The 19,151-nt window shown below is 47.7% G+C and overlaps 3 protein-coding genes and 1 non-coding gene across 4 annotated transcripts; 3 read left to right on the top strand and 1 right to left on the bottom strand.

The window, feature by feature from the left end:
- The first annotated feature begins 1,028 nt into the window (after positions 1-1,028).
- LOC127312994 (putative pentatricopeptide repeat-containing protein At3g13770, mitochondrial) lies at positions 1,029-5,232 on the top strand. Its single transcript, XM_051343535.2, has 5 exons — positions 1,029-1,547; positions 1,838-3,486; positions 3,669-3,760; positions 4,276-4,452; positions 5,123-5,232. The coding sequence occupies exons 1-2, from the start codon at positions 1,148-1,150 to the stop codon at positions 3,271-3,273; spliced, it is 1,836 nt and encodes a 611-aa protein (XP_051199495.1). The 5' UTR covers positions 1,029-1,147; the 3' UTR covers positions 3,274-3,486; positions 3,669-3,760; positions 4,276-4,452; positions 5,123-5,232.
- A 550-nt stretch (positions 5,233-5,782) lies between these two features.
- LOC127315316 (uncharacterized) lies at positions 5,783-9,841 on the top strand. Its single transcript, XR_011749748.1, has 11 exons — positions 5,783-6,250; positions 6,350-6,545; positions 6,672-6,869; positions 6,978-7,049; positions 7,139-7,234; positions 7,426-7,505; positions 7,582-7,660; positions 7,736-7,978; positions 8,064-8,257; positions 8,370-8,637; positions 8,739-9,841. It is a non-coding gene; the product is annotated as an uncharacterized protein (transcript).
- An 886-nt stretch (positions 9,842-10,727) lies between these two features.
- On the top strand, positions 10,728-15,123 carry LOC127312996 (uncharacterized). Its single transcript, XM_051343536.2, has 12 exons — positions 10,728-11,456; positions 12,012-12,223; positions 12,314-12,511; positions 12,615-12,686; positions 12,797-12,892; positions 12,970-13,049; positions 13,130-13,205; positions 13,282-13,492; positions 13,572-13,765; positions 13,842-13,947; positions 14,048-14,137; positions 14,337-15,123. The coding sequence occupies exons 1-12, from the start codon at positions 10,901-10,903 to the stop codon at positions 15,023-15,025; spliced, it is 2,580 nt and encodes an 859-aa protein (XP_051199496.1). The 5' UTR covers positions 10,728-10,900; the 3' UTR covers positions 15,026-15,123.
- Positions 15,124-15,849: 726 nt separating this feature from the next.
- Positions 15,850-17,700, bottom strand: LOC127312997 (zinc finger A20 and AN1 domain-containing stress-associated protein 8). Its single transcript, XM_051343537.2, has 3 exons — positions 17,614-17,700; positions 17,454-17,496; positions 15,850-16,701 (listed from the first exon to the last, which is right to left on the bottom strand). Exon 3 carries the CDS (start codon positions 16,688-16,690, stop codon positions 16,187-16,189), a length of 504 nt encoding a protein of 167 aa, XP_051199497.1. The 5' UTR covers positions 16,691-16,701; positions 17,454-17,496; positions 17,614-17,700; the 3' UTR covers positions 15,850-16,186.
- Positions 17,701-19,151: the final 1,451 nt, after the last annotated feature.

Raw genomic sequence — 19,151 nt, 5'->3', positions numbered from 1 at the left:
CTGACAAGTACTCTTTACTCGTATCGTGGTATGTGGTCTCTTATGAACTTATTCATATACTTGCAAGACATTAGACGACATTCCACCGAGAGGGCCCAGAGTATATCTATCCGTCATCGGGATGGACAAATCCCACTGTTGATCCATATGCCTCAACTCATACTTTCCGGATACTTAATCTCACCTTTATAATCACCCATTTACGTAGTGGCGTTTGATGTAATCAAAGTACCTTTCTGGTATAAGTGATTTACATGATCTCATGGTCATAAGGACTAGGTAACTATGTATCGAAAGCTTATAGCAAATAACTTAATGACGTGATCTTATGCTACGCTTAATTGGGTGTGTCCATTATATCATTCATACAATAATATAACCTTGTTATTAATAACATCCAATGTTCATGATTATGAAACTAATCATCCATTAATCAACAAGCTAGTTAAGAGGCATACTAGGAACTCTTTGTTGTTTACATATCACACATGTATCAATGTTTCGGTTAATACAATTATAGCATGGTATATAAACATTTATCATAAACATAAAGATATATAATAACCACTTTTATTATTGCCTCTTGGACATATCTCCAACAGCGATGCTGTTGAAGAGGACAGTGTGGAAGATGACGATCATAATGATATTGCCCAGTGAAGTCTGAAGAAAAAACGATGGTGCCTGGGGGTTCTTTGTTACTTCCCTATTTTGGCTGGCTTTTGTCGTAATCCTTTGCCAGTTGTTAAAGCTGGTGGGCTGTGTCGTTTGTTGGATGTAAAACTGCTAGTTCGTTTCGGTTCTGGTTAGCCTTAGACAATATTTGTATATATGGGTTGGTGTGTGTAAACTTGCCTGGTAGGCAAGAGATACTCGCGTTGTTTTTCGTTATCACCTGGTAATGAAAAAGCCGATCCTTGGATCGTTTGGAAAAAAAAATCACTCGTAGCAACTCACAGACTTTTGTGCTAGTTTTTTTTTAAGTCAAACCAAAATTAAAGTTTGGCCAAATTTTTGTTGTTGTGTGAGGCTGAGTGACGATATATTTAAGTCACGTAACTACGAACAGAATCGGGGCGGCACAACATGCGCACCACCTCGACGGCGGCGCGAGCGTGACTCCGGCGCTCTTGGCGGCAACGGGGCCATGCTGGTCGCACGCGGGTTCCGGCGTGCCATGGTTCCCCGCTTCGAGCGCTGCGGCATGTGTGGTGCGGCCGCAACCTCGGGTTTGGCGGTCCCCGGAGCCGACGCGAGGTTCCACGACTACGACGCCGCCGTCACGTCGTGCGTCGAGAGGCGGGCGCTCAGGGAGGGCAGGCAGGTGCACGCGCACATGGTCATCGCGAGGTACCGCCCGCCGGTGTACCTGGCGACGCGGCTGGTCATCATGTACGTGAGGTGCGGCGCGCTGGACGACGCGCGCAACGTGCTCGACGGGATGCCTGAGCGGAATGTGGTGTCGTGGACGGCCATGATCTCGGGGTATTCGCAGAGCGGCCGGCACGCCGAGGCCTTGGAGCTGTTCGTCCGAATGCTTAGAGCTGGTAAACCATTTCAATCTTTCCATGTTCCGATGTATCTTTGTTATCTCTGTTATCATTTGTCCTGCACCACAGTCCTTTAACAAAACTTAGCAATCTTTTTGCACCACGGTTACCAACAACCTGCTATGTAACTCTTCATGATTTCATTCACTCATTCCTCCAGTTTGTATGTTTGTTTCCAAGCCCCCGAAAATCTGAACCGATTGGATATGTATTTGATTACCTGCAAGGAGCAACCTACACACATTATGTCAAATGTGTAATCCAACCCTTGTACTTTTAACTGGCAGGATGCAAGCCTAATGAGTTCACTTTGGCAACTGTTCTTAGATCATGCTCTGGCCCTCAAAGCATACACCAGGTCAAGCAAGTCCATTCTCTCGCTGCCAAGACAAATTTCGAGTCACACATCTTTGTTGGAAGCTCCCTTCTTGACATGTATGCCAAGTCAGGGAATATCCAAGAAGCTCGGAGGGTTTTCGACATGCTTCCAGAAAGAGACACTGTTTCCTGTACAGCCATTATATCTGGCTATGCTCAGCTGGGCCTCGATGATGAAGCCTTGGACTTGTTCAGGCAGTTATACAGTGCAGGGATGCAATGCAATTATGTTACTTTCACGACCCTTCTCACTTCATTGTCTGGCCTGGCCTCCCTGGATTATGGAAAGCAAGTTCATGGGCTAATACTTCGTAAAGAGTTACCATTTTTCGTTGTTCTGCAGAATTCTTTGATAGATATGTACTCCAAATGCGGAAAGCTGTTATACTCAAGGAGAGTATTTGACCATATGCCTCAGAGATCAGCCATCAGCTGGAATGCGATGCTTATGGGATATGGTAGACATGGCATAGGGCATGAAGTCGTTCAGCTCTTTAGAACTATGACTGAAGAAGTGAAGCCTGACAGTGTTTCCCTATTGGCTGTGTTATCTGGTTGTAGTCATGGCGGGCTGGTTGATGAGGGCCTTGATATATTCGATCTCATAGTTAAAGAACAAAATGCAATGCTCACCATTGGACACTATGGGTGTGTTATTGACCTTCTTGGCCGTGCTGGACGACTACAGAAAGCTTTGGATTTGATAGAAAAAATGCCATTTGATCCAACTCCAGCAATTTGGGGTTCATTGCTTGGTGCTTGCAGAGTTCATGTTAACGTATCTGTTGGTGAGGTTGTTGCTCAGAAGCTTCTGGACATGGAGCCAGGAAATGCTGGCAACTATGTGATTCTTTCTAATATCTATGCTGCTGCTGGAATGTGGAAAGATGTTTTCAGAGTGAGGAAGTTAATGCTGGAGAAGACAGTGTCCAAAGAACCAGGGCAGAGCTGGATGATTCTTGACAAGGTTATCCACACCTTCCGCTCAAGTGAACGTTTCCATCCCAGCAAGAAAGATATAGATGCTAAGATAAAAGAGCTATATGTCGATCTTAAAGCAGCTGGCTTTGTTCCCGACCTGAGCTGTGTCCTGCATGATGTTGATGATGAGCAGAAAGAACGAATGCTTCTTGGCCACAGTGAGAAGCTGGCGATAACTTTTGGGCTGATGAACACTCCTCCAGGCTTGACTATCCGGATTATGAAGAATCTTCGCATCTGTGTCGACTGCCATAATTTTGCGAAGTTTGTTTCAAAAGTTTATGGAAGGGAGATATCTCTCCGGGACAAAAATCGGTTTCATCTACTTGCAGATGGAGCTTGCACCTGTGGAGATTACTGGTGAAAACCGTCGCCATATTCATATAGCTTTGCTGATAGGCGGAGCTGTTTTTATGCAGATAATACATCTAACAGAATAAGCAACGGGATGTTGAATATGAGAGGATTGAATGGGAAATATCTTATGCCCTGCTCATTCTGAGTTCAGGTATCAAGCGAGATCAGTGAAGGTTTGCGGCAAAGAACCACAATTAGTTATTCTTAATACTCCATACTTGTAAGTTTGTGGCTGCTAAACATGTCTTTTTTTTCAATCCGCTTTAGCTCATTCATATGTTAAGATGAAATAATGTGGTTTTCCAAAATTATATTGTAACTTATTGCTCTTGTAAGCAGCTTACGTGAAAAATATATCCTCTAATTCTCTAGGAATAACTTCACATGCTGCTACACTTGCAGACTTCCGGGTTATCTGGGGTGTTTTGGACCTGTACATTTAAATTGCCATAGTATCCTAAACATTGTGGTGCATCACCTATTACATGCTTGAGGTAAACACTTACGTTATTACAAACATTTCCCTCCATTTCATAAAAAGGAAAAGTGTAAAAATATTTCTGGCATTGACCGATTTAGCTGGACTGAGGAGCTAGTAGAAATCTGGAGACAGTACATATACACATACACCATCATTGCAGAATTGCAGCTGATGCTGTGATCCAGCTATTAATGATCTTTCCAAATTTTACTGTGCACACATAGTTTCAGGCTATCTCCAGTTGCTGGTTACTGTAGGTTCCACAGTGATTACCTTGTTGACAAATGACAAAAAAAGTGAGTATTTTAGATTATGTTCTTTCTGTAGTGGAAAAGTAAACCAGAATTTCCCTCTTGGACATATTTACAATGTTTAGCGTAGACAGGGCAGTGAAAGATGTATGTGGCTAAGATCTAAATCAGACAGCTAAACCTAACCTGTTCTCTCCAGAGTTTCTATGTGTGTGAATAAACCTTGTTCTCTTGCTCACCATGATGGACATATTTTGTGTTGCTATTTTGGTTACAGGAAGCTTGTGCTCTCTGTCTCTCTCGATCACCATTTGTAGCTCGCCGCGCCAAGCGAGATTCAGGGCTTTAGTCTGTGTGATGTGCTCATGGAAGGCCCCATAAAACATACCAAAGTGAGCAGCTGCTACAACTGAAGCTATTATTCGTGCAACTGCATGGTTCCTCGAATTGTCAGGTATTCAGATCTGGCACTATCAATTGTGGAAACTTGTTTGCTTGTAGCTATAATTGATTCCTATTGTTTGTCCGATCATGAAACTACAATGCTGACAAGATCATGGTTGGCATTAGCTATTGTGAAAGCTTTTGTTGCATGTCTCTATAAAAATTATCATCCTTAGTCAGCTGTCGTGGAAGCTTTTGTCCATGTAGCTACAACTGTTTCCTTATCTTGTCTCAGTGTACTAAAAAACTGCTGAGGTTTTCAAAATAGGTACCTTAGTTACATAGTATAGAGGACCTTGGACAGTCGTGGGCATTGATTGTTGGTGTTTGTTCATGAACTAGCAAAAAGCCAAATTTTGAGAAAGGCTGACATTAGCTATCATGGTATGTATTGCACATGTACTACCTGAATGAGCAGGTTGGTTTCATCCCTGCAAATCTGGTAAGTTCAACGGCGCAAAAAAGACAAGATCTGTAAGATAAGTTGGGATTATCTTAGCTTTGAGGACCTATTTTGGTATTTAGTATTGTAATAAGAAGAGATTGCATATTATTAGGATCCTCATTTTTTATGTCTTTTTTGTCTAATTAGGAGCTTCATTGTAATGGTCATGTAAGTCGTCCAGTATTTACTAGTAGCCTACACATAATTTCATGCAAGTCAATTTTTGCGCAAACAGACAAGCTCTAGAAGATAACTTGGGAATGCCTTAACTTTGAGGAATTATTTTGGGATTCGGTCTTGTCCGGAGAGATTGTGTACTATTAGAAGCTTCAGTTTAATGGCCATGTAAATGATCCAGCATACTAATTGTTTCATGATGCCCATTCCACCTAACAGTTTAACACCGAGACAAATGCCACAAATAATCATGTTATTACATTCTAATCAAATATATGTAATTTAGTCCATGATAGGAGATCCTAAACTGTCAAATAAAAAGTGGATTGTGCAGGGTTGAACTCAGGCTTTACGTGTGCTGAAAATTTTATTGCGAAGAATGGGCCGATTGACACTATGTCAGTCCTTGTCCTATTCACTCACTCAGTCGTTGGAGGCAGTGTGTTACAGTTACACAAACAGTCTAATTTTGTGGATGTTTCATTTGTCAATTTTTTCGGTTGTCCAAGCTAAAAAAAAAATCATTTCTTAACACCTCACTTTGCGATTACTTCTGTGTACTGTCTTTTCAGTTACCACACGTCAATGATATTCTGACTGAGAGCTCCCGAGCTCTTCTTGATCTCTGTATGCCTATATATACGCCTTTCCCTTTCCCTTGTGACCTGCGCAAGTGCAAATCACCTGTGGTCTGTGGAGTGTAGGCTCGTAGTAATCAATGGCACGAAGCATGATACCACTGCTGCTGCTGTGCATGGCGTTCTTGGAGGGCGCCACCGCGCTGCACCTGTGCGTGGACAGGCTGTTCAACGACACACAGGGCAGGCACAACGACGGTCTGCCCCACTTGAACCCGACGGAGGAGGCGACATGGATGACTCTCCTTCCACGCAAGCTCGGCTCCAAGGCGGAGTTCGACTGGCTGGCACTCTACCGGAGCCTCACTCGTGGTGGCGACACGACCATGCCCCCGAGGAGTACCTGTCCCAGGCATCCCTGCACGATGTTCGCCTCAACCCAGGCTCCATGTACTGGCAGGGCCAGCAGACCAACCTTGAGTACCTTCTGTACCTTGACGCCAACCGCCTCACCTGGAGCTTCCGGCAGCAGGCAGGCCTACCCACCATTGGCGAGCACTACGGCGGCTGGGAGGCGCCAGACGGCCAACTCCGTGGGCATTTCGTAGGTCAGTTCTTGTCCCTTCTGGTCGTCTCATCTCTCCCCTTCAATGAATTTTCTCCAATCGAGCGAGGGAAAAACACTGTTTGTATGTGTTCGGTCGCAGGGCACTACTTGAGCGCGAGCGCGCACATGTGGGCCACAACGACACCCTCAGGGAGAAGATGACCAGGGTGGTAGACATCCTCGACCACTGCCAGAAGAAGATGAACACAGGGTACCTCTCAGCTTATCCCGAGAAGATGTTCGACATGTACGAGGAGCTTTTCGAGGCCTGGTCACCGTATTACACAATTCACAAGGTTTGCACAAGAACAGAATTCCATCCAACTTGTTGTGTTGATTTGGAACGTTCACCTGGTGAAGTCACATCGTGTATGATATCTTTGTTGTTGTAAGCTATACATGTCACTCTACTGTTTTGACAGATTATGCAAGGCCTTCTGGATCAGTACACATTAGCTGGAAATCCAAAAGGTCTTAAGATGGTGGTGTGGATGACCGATTACTTCAGTGAACGTGTGAAGAATTTGATTCTGAAGTATTCTATTCAGAGGCACTGGGAAGCAATGAACGAGGAGACCGGTGGATTAAACGATGTGATGTATCAGCTGTATACTATAACGGTAATATCAGTGCTGTACTGCTGTTACATTTAGTACTGTTTAGTAATCTTGGCTTCAGATTGTGGTATATATGTGGCATTCTTAGAATTGTTTCTGAACTCTTTGCAGAAAGACCAGAAGCACCTAACTATGGCCCATCTTTTCGACAAACCATGCTTCCTCGGACCACTCAGCCTTCATGTTGGAACTCTGGGTTTCATTTTGATTCATTATGTTTGAGATTTCAGACTTTTTAAGAAACATTCGGTGATGTGAACCTTCTCTTTCAGGATGATGATATAGCAGGGTTGCATGTTAATACTCATGTTCCTGTCCTAATCGGTGCACAAAAGAGATATGAAGTTGTTGGTGACCATCTTTACAAGGTAAATGGAAAGTTGTTTTAGATTGTTAACAAAGACATCTACCTTGATGGGCAATGTCATAAGTTTGAACTTGTAAGTGTGCACTATTATGTCGGATTGTTTTTCAAGCAGCAAATATAAATTACGCGAGCTTTCTTCATCCATTTTTCATAACGTGACTGAAATGAATACTAAACTAACCCATGGCACAGGACATTGCAACATTCTTCTTTGATGTTGTAAACTCTTCTCACACATTTGCAACAGGAGGCACATCTACCATGGAACACTGGTGAGTGATAATAATTATCGATCACTATATTCTTGTCTTAGGACTTCTCCCTACCGAACTTCTTTTTACATGCCAGGCATGACCCGAAGCGACTAGTTGACGAGATCAAAATCAGTTCGAACGAGGAGACTTGTGCCACCTACAACTTGCTTAAGGTGAACTATTGTTTTCTAGGCCTCTCATCACAAGCATTATATTCTTCAGAATGTAATTTCTGAACTGCGTTGCAGGTCTCCCGAAACCTGTTCAGGTGGACAAAGGAAGTCAAGTACGCTGACCACTATGAGAGATTGCTCATCAGTGGGATCATGGGCAACCAGAGGGGAACAGAGCCTGGCGTCATGATCTATTTTCTTCCCATGGGTCCTGGGAGATCCAAGAGCATCAGTGGCGCGCCCCCTTCTGGCCTTCCCCCAAGATGCCGGGGGGATGGGGAGGTCCCAATGACACATTCTGGTGCTGCTACGGGACAGGTATGTGTTGAGTACCTGAGGAAGTGATTGTGTTGCTGATGCTGCTTTTGTTTCTGAAATCGAGATTACATTGACAATTTGACAGGGATAGAGTCATTCTCCAAGTTAGGAGATACCATATACTTCCTGGAGGAGGGCGAAATACCAGGGCTGTACATTGTTCAGCACATACCGAGCACCTTCGACTGGAAGGTGGCAGGCCTTACTGTGGTGCAGCAGGCCAAGCCACTGTTCTCAACCGATTCTCACTTTGAAGTTACAATCTCCATTTCTGCAAAGGTAACTTCTGAATAACGACCTTCTGCCATTGTGCCCTGGCCAGCTTGTTTGATACTTGGATCAAAGAATCAGAAAAAAAGAAATCATTTATTTTGCATCCTCATAAATGCAGGGAGATCCCCAAGCAGCAAAGTTTAGCGTGAGGGTCCCATCATGGACATCTACAGACGGTGCCACGGCAACTTTGAATGGCCAAATACTCAACTTGACATCTGCAGGTAACTTCACTAATGAGATGATACTGATATTTCAGATGAGAGATCCCCTGCTTCATGATTGTCGTCCTCTTACAGGTGATTTCCTCACGTTGACCAAACTCTGGGGCGACGATACCTTGCTGCTCCGGTTTCCCATTAACTTAAGAACCGAGGCAATTAAAGGTACGAAATGTCGGACAATGTCTGAATCTTTCTGGGCAGAACGTAAGGTGTCTGTACACTCTGGACTTGAATAGTCTGAAAGTCTGAATTTTCATTTTCAGATGACCGACCGGAGTACTCATCCATCCAAGCAGTGCTGTTCGGGCCACACCTCCTGGCCGGCCTGACACACGGCAACAAGACCGTGAACACCAGCGAGCACTCCAATGGCGGCCTGACCCCAGGGATGTGGGAAGTCGACGCCAGGAACGCCACCTCCATCAACCACTGGATTGTCCCAGTCCCTCAGTCGCTCAACTCGTATCTCATCAGTCTGATGCAGCGTTCCGGCAAACAGACCTTCGTCCTGTCGGTGTCCGCTACCGATGGTACGCTGACAATGGACGAGATGCCCGTGGCCGGCAGCGACACATCCGTACATGCCACCTTCTTCATCAACAAAATCCTGGCCCTCGATGCTGGCGGCTTTCTGCCGCTGCAAGAGCCTAACGTGACGATCGCGCCATTCGACAAGCCGAGCATGGGGATCACCAACAGCCTCAATCTCACCCTGCTGCAAGGACTGGATGCCGCCCTCTTCAACGCCCTGCCCGGGCTGGATGGGTCCCTGGCTCGGTGTCCCTGGTGCTTGGCACCAGGCCAGGCTGCTTCGTGACTGCCCCCGGTGGCGGCGCCATCGGCTACAGCCCCGGCGACAAGGCCCAGGTCGGCTGCCTGACGAGCTGCGCACCTACCATCCGCTGAGCTTCGCGGCGGGCGGCACGGAGAGGAACTTCCTGCTGGAGCCGCTGCAGAGCCTCCAGGACGAGTTCTACACCGTGTACTTCAACCTAGTCACTGCTACCGCTGACAGCTGAAATGTGCCGTTACAGTCTTGCTTGATCCATGTGAGATGGAGAGGACGACAGACCAGAGTTTCAGAGGAAGACAGACACATGTGCTACGGGATGCACAATTACTATGTGTGCTGTTGCAGTATCCCCCATGACCAATAATGCTCGTGAATCTTGCGTCAGAAAAACAATGCTCTTGCATCCATCTTGTAAAATAAAAGCAGCATGTGTGGGTGTGTGGGTGTGATGGTGTTGACATTTCTGGAGGTTGGTTTAAGATGTTGATCCGTGCACCTCGCATACATGCGCCGCGTGAACATAAATGTCGTCCAGTTAGGCGCATGTTTATGCTATTATTGTCATCATGGTACACCTTGCGAGTATGGTACTATGGTGTAATGTTTGCAATGTGGTCAAAGCCTAGCTTTTGGTCGACACGGTTTCTCTTGCCCAAGAATCTTTAATTCGTAACAGCAGAGAACATATGCAAGGCTGTGAAGATATATGACACCTCATGTTTACGTGTAGACGCGCAAAGGAGGTTCGGAAAGCTCTGGGATGAGCTAATAAACCAAGCGGTCAGTGTTGAAAGATCTGGCTCGGTCATCCTCGAAGAAATTCTGAGAAAACCGAGAAGAAACTCGTATGTTCTCGATTATCCACCTATGATACTAAATTTTCTAGTACTACGTGCTACGATACGTTATCCACCTATGATATTACTATAACATGTTTTATACTAAATTGTCAGTTATCCACCTATGGTAAATCATAGCATGTTCTAGTACTACTATGATATAATAGTGTTACTATCTCCACAATGCATGGAGTACAAGATTTATTTTATATTAAATTTTTTAGTAGTACGTGCTATGATACGTTATACACCTATGATACTTCTACTGTACTCTCTCTTTTTGCATGTATGCAATGCATGATACTACGTTTGATACTACTAAGCTAGCTAGTACATCTCTATCATATCCTATTTACTGTTATAAATACATATATGCCATTGATTGTAGAAAAGAAAGCTAAGCTAGCTAGTGCCTGCCGGTCTGCTACTTCTCTCACGGGAACGCACCGGGACAAAGAAGACGCAACGTGACAAGGAGTGAACGCCGTGTCGCGAGCGCCGCACGTGATCGAGTATAGCCGATAAGCCAAGCTCGTGTTTACTCTCTTCTCGACCGTGCCGCGCTCGCTCGCTCGCTCGTAGACAGTCAATAAAATTTCTCGAGACTTGTTAATTAGACGCTGTCTTTTTGCTGTGCTCACGTAGTACTCCTACAGCACAGCCATTGAGGCGTTAAAAGCTTTTGGGATTACTTGAGATTCTTGCCCATAAAAGCTCGGGCGGTAGTTGCAGTAGAGTGGACTAGTGGCCGCCACACTGAGCGAGTGAGCAGTGTGTCCCATCTTGGAGAGCAATGGCGTCGGGGCCGTCTTTGGTGGTGGTGGTGGTGGCGTTGGCAATGGTGGCGGCGGCGGTGGTGACGGCGAAGGAGTGCACGAACGTGCCGACGCAGCTGTCGTCGCACACGGTGCGGGCGCGGCTGCAGGGGACGCCGGGGGCGGAGGAGTGGCGGCTGCGGGAGCTCTTCCACGAGCACGTCAACCCCACCGAGGAGTCGACGTGGATGGACCTACGCCCCCTCGCCACCGCCGGCGCCGCGCCAGCGGAGGAGCTCGACTGGGCGATGCTGTACCGGGCGCTCAAGGGCGGCGCCGTGGGCTCGTCGTCGGCGGAGGGGCTGCAGCAGCAGAGGCCGCCGGTGCTGGTGGAGGCGTCGCTGCACGACGTGCGGCTGGACCCCGGCGACGAGGTGTACGGGCGCGCGCAGCAGACGAACCTGGAGTACCTGCTGCTCCTGGACGTGGACAGGCTGGTGTGGAGCTTCCGGAAGCAGGCCGGGCTGCCGACGCCGGGGGCGCCCTACGGCGGCTGGGAGGCCGCCGACGGCGAGCTCCGGGGCCACTTCGTCGGTACGTACGCTCGCACGCCATCTTAATTGTCAGTTTGCCACTTACTCTCGTGCCAGTTACTACTTACTACTCGTGCTCACAGCGTGGCCATCTCGAATCACTTTCCAATAACCGTGGAGATGGCCATCGTTACATTACGCTAGACGCAGCGTCAGATGAGACTCCTGTGAAATTACTGTGAAACTCAGATGAGATGGGAATTCCCGTAAGGTGCTCCCTACCCACCGTACATGGCTGATTTTTTCTTGAGCAAACCATAATACAGGCTGGAGGGTTGGACGGGGTGTGGATGGTTCCAGCGCAATTCGGCCCGGAAAGAAGAATTTCGGGACGAAGCTTTGGGCTGTGATTTTAGCCCATAAACAAGTTAGATGGGCTGGCTTGTCTTAGTCGATACCCAGTCCATTGGGCTATAAGTCCAGGTTTCAAATTTGAAACTGAACATGAGTTCAAAAAAATAGTTTGAAACTGAACAGACAAAGTTTGAAACTGAAAAGATAATGGAACCAAAATGGAGCAGCACCTCACCTCGCACATGGCAAATTGGCAATGCAGGGCACTACATGAGCGCGGCGGCCAAGATGTGGGCGAGCACGCACAACGGCACGCTCGCCGGCAAGATGTCCGCCGTGGTGGACGCCCTCCACGCCTGCCAGCAGGCGGCGCCCAACGGCGGCAGGGGCTACCTCTCGGCCTTCCCCGCCGAGTTCTTCGACCGCTTCGAGGCCATCCAGCCAGTCTGGGCGCCCTACTACACCATCCACAAGGTACCCTCCTGGCCTCCTCTTCCAAACCATACTACCTGAACAACTCTGCTGTGCTGCAACACTGAACTTTTCTTTGCGGTGGAATGACAGATCATGCAGGGGTTACTCGACCAGTACACGGTGGCCGGCAACGGAAAGGCTCTGGAGATGGTGGTCGCCATGGCCGGTTACTTCGGCGACCGCGTCAGGAGCGTGATCCAGCGGCACACCATCGAGCGGCACTGGACGTCGCTCAACGAAGAGACCGGCGGCATGAACGACGTGCTCTACCAGCTCTACGCCATCACGGTAAACCAATTACTAATTCATTTCCTCGCATTGCTATGCGTGTTCAGGCCGTGTTTGATGCTCATTCTGAAACTAAGCTGATATGCTTCGTTTCTTTCACCAGAATGATCAGAGGCACTTGGTGCTCGCCCATCTCTTCGACAAGCCGTGCTTCCTGGGATTGCTTGCGGCTCAGGTCTGAAGAGAGCTTCTTCCTACGCTGCCCTGTGTTTCTTCCATTTTATCTTTCTTCCATTTTATGAACAACGATGTGCGACGATGTCTTTCTTCCATTTTATCTTTCAGGCTGACAGTCTTTCTGGCTTCCACACCAATACGCATATTCCGATTGTTGTCGGCGGGCAAATGAGATATGAGGTTACTGGTGATCCTCTCTACAAGGTAAAAGTTTAATATTCATTCCTGGAGTTTTAAGTTGTGATGGAGGTGAGACTGACAATAGCATATACATGGAACAGGACATTGCAACATTCTTTCTGGACGTTGTAAATTCTTCCCACACCTATGCAACCGGTGGCACATCTGTCAGTGAATTCTGGTAAGGAATTCTAGAATGATGGCACAAGTTTTTGCAACTGCAATGTGTCAAAATTTTCATGTTTGAAATGATGTTGTCAGGTACAACCCAAAACGTTTGGCAGAGACTCTGACCACTGAGAATGAGGAGTCCTGCACTACCTACAACATGCTCAAGGTGATTGATTTAGCTCTTCATGACCGTCAAACTGAACTTTTATTTCAAGAACCGTTGTGCTAAAGAATGTATGCAGGTTTCTCGCCACCTGTTTAGGTGGACAAAGGAAATCACATACATCGACTACTACGAGCGTGCCCTCATAAACGGTGTCCTGAGCATTCAGAGAGGGAGGGATCCTGGTGTCATGATCTACATGCTGCCCCAGGGCCCCGGAAAATCAAAGGCAGAGAGCTACCATGGTTGGGGGACGAAGTATGATTCATTTTGGTGCTGCTACGGGACAGGTAAGTAGACGGTTGTGAAGATTCAGAACCTGCAAATGGAAATGTAAAGGTTCTCAACTGTTTCATCTATTATCCGCAGGGATAGAATCCTTCTCAAAGCTTGGGGACTCGATCTATTTTGAGGAGAAAGGCAGCAAGCCGGCGCTATACATTGTACAGTACATACCGAACACGTTCAACTGGAAATCTGCAGGTCTTACTGTTACTCAGCAAGTGAAACCCCTCAGCTCGTCTGATCAGAATCTTCAAGTTTCACTCTCCATATCTGCAAAGGTAAACCAAAAACTTCTTCAACGATGAAATGTTTGTGAAAGATCGGTATTTAGTCAGCTTGCTTTATGGTGCGCAGACGAACGGTCAGTACGCGACGGTGAATGTGAGAATACCTTCCTGGACATCTGTGAATGGGGCAAAAGCAACTTTGAATGGCAAAGATTTGCAACTAGCATCTCCAGGTAGGCTCACAAGAATGCAAGAAAGACTGGATTTTCCATGTACTGAATGTTTGATGAACCCCAGAGATGATTGTTCTCACTCAATCTTGATTTTTACCAGGGTCTTTCCTCTCGGTCACCAAGCACTGGGTTAGCGGCGATGATCTGGAAATCCAGTTACCTATTAACCTGAGAACAGAAGCAATAAAAGGTTTGAGTTTTTCATTTTTTTTATTATGCGTTGATAAACTTCACCTTGAATTAACCTAAGAATATAAGTAAAGGTCTGAAATTTACAGATTTTTTTTTCTGTGCATCAAACTTCAGCTTGACTTGATATACTGCTAACCTAGTCCACTGAAATAAAAACTTCATGTAACATCCTCACGTTAAGTGATATATGTGTCCAGATGACCGGCCAGCGTACGCAGCTCTGCAAGCAGTTCTGTTCGGCCCCTTCCTCCTCGCCGGCCTCACCACCGGAGACTGGGACGCGAAGACCGGAGCCGCCATCTCAGACTGGATCACCCCTGTCCCTTCGTCGTACAACTCCCAGCTGGTGACGCTCACGCAAGAATCCGGCGGCAGCACATTCGTCCTCTCGACCACCATCGCCACCTCCCTGACGATGCAGCCGCGGCCCGAAGGAGGCGGCACCGACGACGCCGTTCACGCCACGTTCCGGTTGGTTCCCGCAACGACGAAGGAGCCTAGCTCGGCGATGATCGAGCCGTTCGGCCTGCCGGGAATGGTGATCACCAATGGCCTGACGGTGTCGTCAGAGAAGGGCCCGGGATCTTTGTTCAACGCCGTACTGGGGATCGACGGGCAGCCGGGGTCGGTGTCTCTGGAGCTCGGGACCAGGCCGGGGTGCTTCATGTTGACCGCAGGCGCCAAGGTTCAGGTCGGCTGCCGCAGCGGCAGCGGTGGCGGTGAAGCGGGGTTCCTGAAGGCGGCGAGCTTCAAGCGGGCCGAGCCGCTGCGGCGGTACCACCCGATCAGCTTCGCCGCCAGGGGGACGAGGAGGGGGTTCCTCCTGGAGCCGTTGTTCACGTTGAGAGATGAATTTTACACCGTCTACTTCAACCTTGGAGCCTGACAGTCTTCTCTCCGAGGCTAGACTAGAAGTAGAAAAAGAAAATAATTCTTGTGGAATGTTTGGAGGTGGAAGAGAATTACATTGTGGGTTGATTCTTCCGTTCTTTTGTCTGAATGAAGTTTTGGCAGACGGGAAATAGTGAGGATCGTGCCGAATTATTGCAGGGAAGCGTCACTGTCACTGGACACTGGAACATGCACAAAAACAGAGGGTCGGGAACTCGAAGATACACATATGAACTTTAGGAAATTTGTTTATTTGGAGTGTACATCGACACAAGATCCAAGATCCAAGTGTTGCTGGTGACAGCGAGGGAGGAGCCCGTCGAAACATTCAATGGCAGATCCATCCAGGGGAGCGTGCCGCCAACGGAGAATCAAAAAACAATGGGATACAAGAGTGAACACATTCGTAGATAACCAAGGAAGGCATGATCGTCAAAGCCAAGCACAAGGGACGATCGCGCCTAGAAAGTAGAAAGAAACCCATCCCATCAGCCAAACATAGAGAGTAATTCCACACTGCCTGACGTTTCGATCATCTTCCAACCTAGTCGGACCAAGCTTCTACATAAGACGAGCACAACGTGCCATAGTTCTCTAGATATCAGGCCACCTCACAACATGCCATAAGGTAGGGGAAGACTGCACCAACCAACCTCCCAGCAGCATTCCACCAACATCTCACCTGACACTGAACTTTTATCTTCTGGTGGAGATAGCAAAGATACCTGATGATGCCAATTTTATCAGCAATTTTGCGGTCTCAAGATCAGAAAGCACCAGATGCGAAGATGATCATGGCGGCCACCATTACAACAGACATCGACGATTACTGGTTTTACTATTACCGGTTACAACCGTAAGACAGCAGGACACGATACAGTACATTACAGGATGCTAGCTAAATGCAAAGCCACGATACAGTCCGCCGCCTCGCAAAGACGACCATAGAATAAAAGCTTACACAACATAGCCAACATGGAGACCGTTCGTACTGGCCAGAGAGTGAGAGAACCCTTGAAGCTTGCCGAGGCGTGCCATGCATCAGGATGCCCAACAACTAGATTGTAACATGAAAGGATAATGCAGCAAAGACGCACGTACGATGATGAGGTAGCACAGATTGGGACCTTCGTTTCGTGGAGCTTTTCAGACACACCTAGATCTTGTCGAGCTTCTCGGCCTTCACCACCGGGTTGGCCTTTGCGATGGCGTCCATGGCCGCCGCCCGGTAGTCGAACTTGCACTCGTGCTTGTCGGAGTAGCGGTGCATCGCGCAGTACAGGTTCCCGCATCGGCAGTTGAATCCGGTGAGGCCGACCCTCTTTCTACAGGTGCTGCAACGGCTTGGGCCTTTGGGGGCTGGCTCGCTGGGACCAGCAACAACGGCAGGCTGCGCAATGACTGTCGTCTTCAGCTCAACATGAGCAACGGCTACCGCCGCCGTGTTGGCAGCGACAAGATGTTCTTTCGTGGCATCGGCGCCGTTGACGATGCTGTCGAAAGAGGAGGCGGCCAGCTTGGCCTGCTCCTCCTTGAGCGTCATCTCCTTGTGGCACTTGGAGCACATGTTCATGGTAGCGGCGCTGCCGAAGAAGCCGCAGTTATTGACGCAGAGGATGGGGCCCTCCCGGGACTGGCAGCCGGTCTCCTTGTGCTCCATGGCTTGGTTTACTGGAAATCAGATATAGCATCACTGTTAACAGAAGAAGTCTGCAAGCGTAAACAGCACAGGCGCACATGTGTATCAAGCAATCACCGCACAGTTCATAATTAGCCATTTCAAGGCAAAACTGTTTGACAGGTAATCTTCAGACATGTAGAAGCAAAATGAATCCTACCCCAGAAAAGTAAACTTACTCTACCAAGCATCTTTTAAAAAAAAAGGTAACAGCTTGATGGTCAAATAGCAAACTGAAGGTAGTACTAAAAGATGCAACCTGCCTGCCTTACAATTAGCCAACAGCAGCCTAACAATCACCTAACACTAGCATCAGACGAGAACAGAGCAGGGGGGGAATTAATTGTAAAGAAAGGCCCCAACTTTACGCCGCTTTACGCAACGGGGCAGCAAATCCGTAAAGTAGCAAGCCATATCTGCGCACTAACTTTGGCGAAAGAAAGAAAGAAAGCACCCGCCGCCCGCATCAACTACGCTAGCTGCAACAAACGCACACCGAACGGGATACGTGTAAAGGAGGGCGCGCGGCGCCTGTGCATCCGAGCACCGAATTCGCTCTCGGTTCGTCGCAGTGATACAGAATTGAACAAATCGGGGCTGGTCTGCGGGTTCTACGCAACCAGGGCAATCACCGCCAAAAAAAATTGGAACTTTTGACCATGGAAGGCACGGAGACTACCGACAGAGCATACCAAGACAGACAGAAAATTATCAGTAGGGACGGAAGAATTGGCGAGGGACGAACCTGGTACAAGAAAGCCCTCGTCGCGATTCCTCTCCGGCGATCCCTGCACAGAGACAACAGAACAAAAATCAGCACGGAAAATTTCCGGGGAAACCAGCCGGATCGACCGGCGCGAGGTCGAGCCGGAGCCCTGAAAGCTGGAGATCGATCCGGTACGAACCCTAGGAGGGGGAGGAGTCGGAGGCGAGGGGAGAGGAATCGCGAGCGAGCAATTCGGTGGGCTTGGAAATGGGGGCGAAACGTGGGGAGGTGGGGAGAGAGATAAAAAGGGAGGAGGAAGAGGCGCTGGGAATGGGAATGACCGGGATGCCCCTCCAGGGGCCCCGCGCCGATTTTTTTTCTTCTATGGCGGTCCCTGCCGTTGGATTGCCGCCTAGCGCTTTTCTAATCGTACTTGGTTTCTGAGAAGAAAAAAATCTCTTCGAGACAGGTAGTAGCACACTGATTTCTGCATTGTTTTCTTCAGATTTGCTTTTTAAGAGCTTCACTGGAATTTGACCATGAACTTGTCACTAGGTAAGGAAGAAGCGAGTGATGGATGTAAGATATCGTACACACTTTCAACAGAAGAATATGTGGTGAAGGATTCAACACTATTAAGAACAAAATTTTCAGAGTCGCGATTTTGAATTAGATATGAACGGTACGGTAGGATCACGAACCATGGAATCATAAATGTCAAGATCATGAAAATATAGATTCTACTTAGTATTAAAATCATATAATATAGTTTTACTCAATTTTCGTTGTTTGTAGTATCGCATAACAAAATTGTGATACTAATAACATTGGATATGAGTCTTCGTTCCCCTCTGATTTGATACGTTGGATTCGTATTAAATTTATTTTCCGTTCTATTATGGAGTAAAATCAACATCCACACAACAATATGTACAAGGATTTTTTGCGGGGAAGTATGTACATGACTTTTTTTTTTTTTTTTTTTTTTTGCACGGGAAAACCCGAAGGGCCTAGCAACTGCATTAATGATGCGGTGCCTATAGATTTACATCGAGGATCCCAAAAGAAAGGGGAAATAACAAGCCAGTCCTTGGACTTTTCAAAATGAACCTTGAAAGATAAACAGAAAAAACAATTGGGTCCTTCGTCTTCACCGCCGGTAGTCGTAGACCTCAAGGCCCGGACACCAACACCACCATCACGGACTGACCCACTTGGGGTGGCACCGGCATATATTGAATCCCACACCGAGATCTAAGATCCTCAGCATCAAGAGGAAGAGGTATTTCGGCAGCAACCGAGCATGGAGTGGCGTCGTAGGCCATGGGATAGCATCAACGATTGTGCCTTCGCTTGGGAACTCCACAAGATGCAACTTCCAACTGGCGCAAATGTGCGTCGCCCTTGCCTTCATGTAGATCTCAGATCAAGCATAAGAAGCAACCTTTGTTCCAGCCTCACACCGCCACCATGACAACTTGGAAGACGAGAAAGAACTTGAACCTGCATGATTCGAAGCTCTACACCGATAATCCCCCACCGCAGGAGGGCAGAACCAACACCTGACCGATGCGGAGGATACCGTCGTGTTCGTCCACTCTCTCTGACCGCCATGGTCGGCGGGAGTAACTTCACTACACAAACACCGCCCATCGCAAAGGCTCCCACCCTCGCCAACATGGCCGGCCATGAGTGCCTTCACCACATGCATCACAAAGGTCGCCAACAAGCACAAAT

Source organism: Lolium perenne, chromosome 7, assembly GCF_019359855.2.
Source record: "Lolium perenne isolate Kyuss_39 chromosome 7, Kyuss_2.0, whole genome shotgun sequence".
Taxonomy (NCBI): domain Eukaryota; kingdom Viridiplantae; phylum Streptophyta; class Magnoliopsida; order Poales; family Poaceae; genus Lolium; species Lolium perenne.
The sequence above is the reverse complement of the archived record's forward strand: the minus strand, read 5'-3'. Positions and strand labels throughout refer to the sequence as shown.

Bases quoted from the DNA above. Each gene is read 5' to 3' on its own strand.
- LOC127312994 (XM_051343535.2), top strand. From the start codon at position 1,148: ATGCTGGTCGCACGCGGGTTCCGGCGTGCCATGGTTCCCCGCTTCGAG. The intron at 1,548-1,837 runs GTAAACCATTTC...TTTAACTGGCAG, and splicing joins CGTCCGAATGCTTAGAGCTG to GATGCAAGCCTAATGAGTTC.
- LOC127312996 (XM_051343536.2), top strand. From the start codon at position 10,901: ATGGCGTCGGGGCCGTCTTTGGTGGTGGTGGTGGTGGCGTTGGCAATG. The intron at 12,224-12,313 runs GTACCCTCCTGG...GTGGAATGACAG, and splicing joins CCTACTACACCATCCACAAG to ATCATGCAGGGGTTACTCGA. The intron at 13,766-13,841 runs GTAAACCAAAAA...TATGGTGCGCAG, and splicing joins CACTCTCCATATCTGCAAAG to ACGAACGGTCAGTACGCGAC.
- LOC127312997 (XM_051343537.2), bottom strand. From the start codon at position 16,690: ATGGAGCACAAGGAGACCGGCTGCCAGTCCCGGGAGGGCCCCATCCTC.